This window comes from Coenobita brevimanus, chromosome 39 (genome assembly GCF_032717465.1).
Source record: "Coenobita brevimanus isolate Jiangsu-jjx chromosome 39, ASM3271746v2, whole genome shotgun sequence".
Classification (NCBI taxonomy): Eukaryota; Metazoa; Arthropoda; class Malacostraca; order Decapoda; family Coenobitidae; genus Coenobita; species Coenobita brevimanus.
The window spans coordinates 14,732,848-14,739,032 of NC_136992.1; the positions used below are offsets into that span (position 1 = coordinate 14,732,848).

The 6,185-nt window shown below is 44.4% G+C and overlaps 1 protein-coding gene across 1 annotated transcript; it reads left to right on the forward strand.

Annotated features, from left to right (window-relative positions):
• Positions 1-1,651: 1,651 nt before the first annotated feature.
• On the forward strand, positions 1,652-2,442 carry LOC145396796 (uncharacterized). Its single transcript, XM_080270087.1, has 2 exons — positions 1,652-2,186; positions 2,276-2,442. The coding sequence occupies exons 1-2, from the start codon at positions 1,652-1,654 to the stop codon at positions 2,440-2,442; spliced, it is 702 nt and encodes a 233-aa protein (XP_080126213.1).
• Positions 2,443-6,185: the final 3,743 nt, after the last annotated feature.

The following is a 6,185-nucleotide window of genomic DNA, read 5'->3' on the forward strand; positions in this document are numbered from 1 at the left end:
ATTCTTAAAAAAAAAAAAATATCCTGTGGGCAATATGTCCGGAGTGGAATATATCGGTAGTATAAGCGGGGAGAATATATCCAGGGGAAGGGAATATGTTGGGGAGGGGAGGAGGGCAGATAAATCACGGAAGGAAATGTCGGGGGGAGGGGCGATTGTGTCTTAAACATGCGGGGGGTATGGCGGATTTGCCACCATGTCTGTGACGGCGAACCCATCACAGCTTCACAGGAGCACAAGTGGCCAAAACACCTGCTCAGGAAACAGTCTGATTCTCTCTCTCTCACAATTATGTACAGTACACAGGCACAGACAAACTAATAATTTTAAACTAGCATAGACGCGAGTTGCAGACACCTGCTTCAGGAGGTGCAGAGGGACAACAACAACCATTATTCGTGTACTGTGAGCTAGGTTCTAGTTGTTCTGTGAGCACCCTCCTGCATCAAGGGACGCTGTAGCACATCTCACCCACAAGAAGGACCAGCGTGTAGAAACCATCGAAAAACTTCTTTACTTCAGAAAGTACATTGGCGTCTTCCATCATAGCCAAACTTTATGTACGGCTGGTGTCACCTGGTATACTCAAGCGCCAGGATGCAAGGGTACCGTACATCTTATCCATGGGCACGACTTGAGGCCTTAACAGAGAATCTTTGTGTCGGGAGACCAAGAGTGACTGCCTTGTCCAGTAACACCTGAGTTAAGGTAGAAATATCATGCAGCCACCCTTCTCTTTAGGGATGCAAACTAGCACAGTCTTAATTGCCAGTAAAAAAGTATCAAAACTGCTGGTGCTTAAGGACCAGGAGAGAACCCTCCATCAGAATATATAGGGTAACTAGCTCGTCTATCATCACAGTATTGTACATGACACTGGAGAAAACCATGACCATCCTCCTGTGTTGGGTCAAAAGTTAGGCTTACGTCTCGCCCACAGGAAGGATTAATGAAATCTAAATGCTTCATCCATCATCACGGAGATGGCAAGAGTTGCTACACAAACACCTTTCTGCCAAGAAATGCACTCACAGTCTTAACAACTTCCACGGAGCATGGGTTACCCTGCAGACACTTAAGCATGAAATATACAGTCAGTCTTCCTCGCACGTGCCTCACAGCTCACTAGATTGTTGCAACGCTTTCGACTGTTAAAGACTGTTTGCATATACGGTACATTTGTCTTCACTTGTACAGTTACCATACACTTCGCAACCAAACTAGATCATTAGGGTGAAAAATATGACAAAACCAAGCAAGGCTTTTTTATCGTCTTAATTGGCCAAACTCCTTTATGAATGTAGCCAAAAGCCTTGATAATTTCGATGTAAGAGAGAATTTTGAGGCTTCTTTAAGAGTTACTTGTCTACAGCAGGGGGGTGACAATTTTGTGAATGTTATACCTCCGGGTCATAAACTGTGCCTTGCCTGAATACAGTCATTGTTATGAAAAATATTCCGACCAATGAATTGTTTTGGTCCCTTGTACATATTATACCCCATGAAGTATGAGATGTTCATCTATAATTCATTCAGGCAGGTGTATGTCGAATAGGTAGTCCGTAGCACAGTTTCATTGTTTTTATACACGTCTAAGTTAATTTTTGAACCTGCTTCAGGTTTTGGTTGAATAGCGTTGCTTTTTCTCAAAATGAGGGAAATCAGATTTATGACAGAGACGACGTTGAACGACAAAATCTACCGAGAACGTCATGAATTTGCTCCAGGCCTGTTGCCCACTGAGAAGAACATCGCAGAACTGACGATCTTCCATGTTCGCCCTCGTGGTGTTGGTCATGTCCAGCTTAGTCGTGAACAAGCTGCTGTGCTGGTTGCAGACGGAGTCATTTGGTACAACGTCTACACCAAAACCAAGAACAATGTGAAAAAGGCGATCCTGAAGTTATACGAAGAATTTTCTTCTCTCCTTCAAACCAGGAAGAACAGAAGAACTGAATCTTGGCGCCAGAATTGTGTTGAGCCATTCAACAACCGTGTGAACAGCACTCTTTTCAAGGTAGCGACAGAAGACAAATCGTCCATCAAGAAGCAAGAGATGCTGTATGGTGTCAAAATGACCAAAGACGAAGGAGCATATCTGCAAGATCAGAGGACAGCTGGGAAGATGTTTTGCAAAACGTTCGTGGACAGGAAATGGAAGAAAATGGCTCTGAGGAGGCATAAGAGTAAAGAAGAGATGACCGAACTGATGAGGAGGGAAACGATCGATTTGGCAAGAGTGGATAAAGTTAGTCTGTCTATAACCTTGCCTCAGACGACCACGAAGATGAGTGTCCAGAAGTTTGCGATGATGAGGAATACCAACCAGCAGAAGAGGAAACGTCATCCAAGAAGCGGAAGTTTGTGACAGGCCCATCATCCTCGTCAGTCGAGAAGACTCTTCCTGAAGACTGGAATCACATAAGGCACAGCCCACAATAAGTTAGGCCGGAATATTACTGGGTCATCGACAAGTTGATGTCCAGCTTCCACATGTCAGTCACGCAGACTTCTGCAGCTGTAGTGGTAGTAGGGAGGTATATGTTCAACCTCAATTGGAAGTACCACGATGAAGATGATCATATCTATCTCGACACCGTTCGTCACAAGAAAACCAACATCACTATCGGCAAAGCCAATGAAGCATCCACGCTTTCCCAGATTGTGCACGAGATGTTGGACTGTGATGAGAGTCTTGATTACCTAAAACGACGATGGCATCAGAACACAAGGGACTGGAACATATTCCATCCAAGGAGTCATGATCAGGGGGAAGTACTACCATAACCTTTTTCCAATGCTCAGAATTGTTTCTGAGACAAAGGAGAACCTAGCCGATCTGAAAGTGGCTGTCCTGTCGATGTTGACGGTGTGTGGAGGCGTAATTCTGCAAAGCCTGGGGAGCAAGATCGATTTCATCATGACAGACAGTGTCAACCACAACACTGGAGTCGAGGGAATGGTAGCTGAAAAGCTGAAAGTCGACCACATCCCTGACCACCTGCTCTGGCAAGTTCATCCAGGTCTGATGTTCAACAGGGAACTGTGCAAGCTCTGGAGTGACGTCGACAGGACTATTGAGCCAGAGAAGATACTCGCAGGATTTCCCATCACAATAGACAACTCTCAGGTATCTGTCACTAAGAACTGGCTCAGATGTCTTCTGAGACTGGTCTCCCAAGACTTCGACCTCAAGCAATGGAACAAGGCAGACATGTTCAACGTATTTCATGGACAGAAGAACATGGCCAAGAGACTGCAGAAGGAGAGGTTTTGTACAGCTGTGCGGTGGCTCTCTTCTTGGACCAATATGTGACGAGTTTCTTGCTCAAGTTCCAGTCGATCACCAATCAGCTGGCCTGCATAGTCAGGGGTTTCGAGAAGGTGGATTATGTGGGTATCTTGGCTTCGGTGGGAGTGGCGATCGGCGTTCATCTGGTGGAACCTTTCGTGTACCGTACCTCAAGTAGCTCAATCACTTATGAACAGATCCTGGAGGCCTTCCCTCAGCTGTGCCTGGATCTAACCACGACCTCTGCAGAGACATTGTTCAACCTGTCTCAGCCTGCCTTCTTCGTGAGTGAGAAGTTTCAACACGTTCTCTACCATGAGGAGTTACTGACAGCAGCTGAGGCTGTGTATCAAACGTACAAGGATGAATACTGACAGATTCTGAAGATCCTCCTTCCACGACTTGCGACAGGGTGGTCGAGACAGAGACATGTTTCAGTTTGGACCGAACGCTGACTCTGAAGCTCCCCATCAGCTGAGTGAGATGGATCAGAAGCTTGCTTCTGTACCCATCAACTATCTGTGGGTGCCATCAACTATGGGTTGAAGCTGAAAGGGGCTAAGCAGCTAAAGGTAGTCAGCAGAGCCCACGTCAATGCAGCGGGATCTGCGCTGATTGAAGACAAAGGGATGGACGTCAAACATTTCTAGCATATGACAGGCAGCGATTGAGAGCTCCCGCAAATCATGAAGGAGTGCGACGAGCAACAACAGAAGCTGGGGGAGGAAGGAATGGACGAAAGACAAGTAGCTAATATCTCTGTAGACAGACAGAGAAATGCTGATTTAGCTAGTCTCAAGGACCTTGGTGGTCCATTCACCAAGAGGTAGCAAAATCAGCAAGAAGAACAAGAACGATCGACTGTATCTTGAAATCAGGTATGCGAGGAACAGTTGCGTGATGTACCCGAAGCAGGTGGATATCTTCAAGCTCAAGAACGACAGAAACCTCTCCAACGAGACATACCCAAGTAACCTCAAAGTGTACCTGAGGAAACTTACTTGCCATGTTGACATAGATATCAGTGATTTCAGCTGTGCCCTAAGCAAGCTATCCTAGATACCTACGGGCGAGAACCACTTCGTTGTTGCGATGAACGTAGATTTTTGCAAATAAAATGATGCAATGCTTATTTTTGAAGACAAAATGCCTTAAAACTATATGATCAACTGCCGAAAAAAAAAAAAAAACTCTCAGGGTCTTGTATCTACTCTAGTATTGGAATTTATGATGATTTATAGAGAAATTGACGATTTTAGAGCACACATGGATAATCACGGCTCTTCAGAGACGAATCATTGCACGTGTTCCCAACCCAGTCTGCCTAAATGGCCTGCGGGCAGACATGCCCAATGTTCAGACTCCATGTACAAGGGGTTAAACATTTTAGGCAAAAAAAATAAGATGAGCACTACTGTAGATTCGTGACTTCATTGGGCACCTTTTGAAACGCGGAGACAATGCAAAATCGGAAAAATCGCTAATCTGTCACCCCCCTAGCTACAGTACAGTTCTTTTCATACGTGTTTGTTAACCCCAGGAAAGGTAACGTGGGGTCCATTGGACCCCAGCCTTTTTTTGTTTGTTTATTTGTTTTTCATATATTACCAGAAATTCTAAGGACCTGTCCTTCTCTCTAGCTTCCTGACCAGTCGAGTAGTTTAGGGGGTGATGGCGTAATTCTCGGATCTAGCACAAATTTGGCACTAAAAAGCCACTGGGGTCCAATGGTCCTCAAGGTTATTTTTCATGTAGGGTACTGACCAAGGGACTGCAGTGAGCTCCAGGTGAGATAACCGTTCAATCTACCTTCTAAATACCTTATTACTTGCATTTGTGCCTTAGTCTATGTATGTAAAACATATGTAAGATGTCCATATAACGTGTCACTTGGGTATTAGGCAAATAATTTGCCATTTTACTGTACACATCCATGTAAGATCACTGTTGGCATGGATTACCATTCTGTCTACCTTCTAAATATGTTGTGAGAAGTATATAGAACGACATGGAACCCAAAATTTATATAAGAAGTAAGGTGTATACCCTATTACTACATGTCCATTGAAGACGACAAATATAAATTGTCATTTTTTATTCCTCATTTGTAGGCTAATTGTTTTTCACTTGCTGTTTCTCCTTTTCAGGAATTGTGATCATTAGATTTAAGTTCCATATTGTTGAAGAATACTACTTATTGGCAAGTTAGAGGGCTTGCTTTCCTGGCCCCCCTTCGCCCTGGCCCAAATGCTTTGGTACTATTAACAGCCCTTTCCAGGGGCCCTACCATTATGCTCTGCTCCAAAACATTTTGCATAACTATTAGGCAGGGTACTGTACTTATTTCATCACTTCAGGTGTTTCTCTGTTCATTTTAGTTCATTTCCTTCCACAATATGCACCCTTCCCTTTAATAGCTTTTTCTTTTCTGACCCTGCTGCTCAATCATCCAGTTACTATGACCAGTCTACAAAGCATTACAATTCAGCCATATCAATTATTTACATCTCATGGCTTGGTAGGTGGTGGTGGCGACCATCATCCAGTCACTTGATGTGTTGCCTACTTCTTCAGATTTATCATGTCCCCCCCTTCTTCAGATTTATCATGTCCCCCCCTTCTCTCTTCCATCCTTCCAGTCACCTTTTATTACTTTTCTTTCCACTTCTCGTGGCTTTACACTGAGTGGAAGCCTGTTTCCTGTAACCCAGGAAACCAGTTACATAAGTGAGTGCTAACCTTATAGCTACTGTATATAACGGGGAGATGCGGAGCTTGATATGGTGAACCTGTGACTGAAGAGAGACAACTATGGCATCCACCCAGGAATCAAGTCTCAACATTTTTCTCCATGCATGGCTATAGTGAGGTGCTGTCCACTGCAAGGTGACAT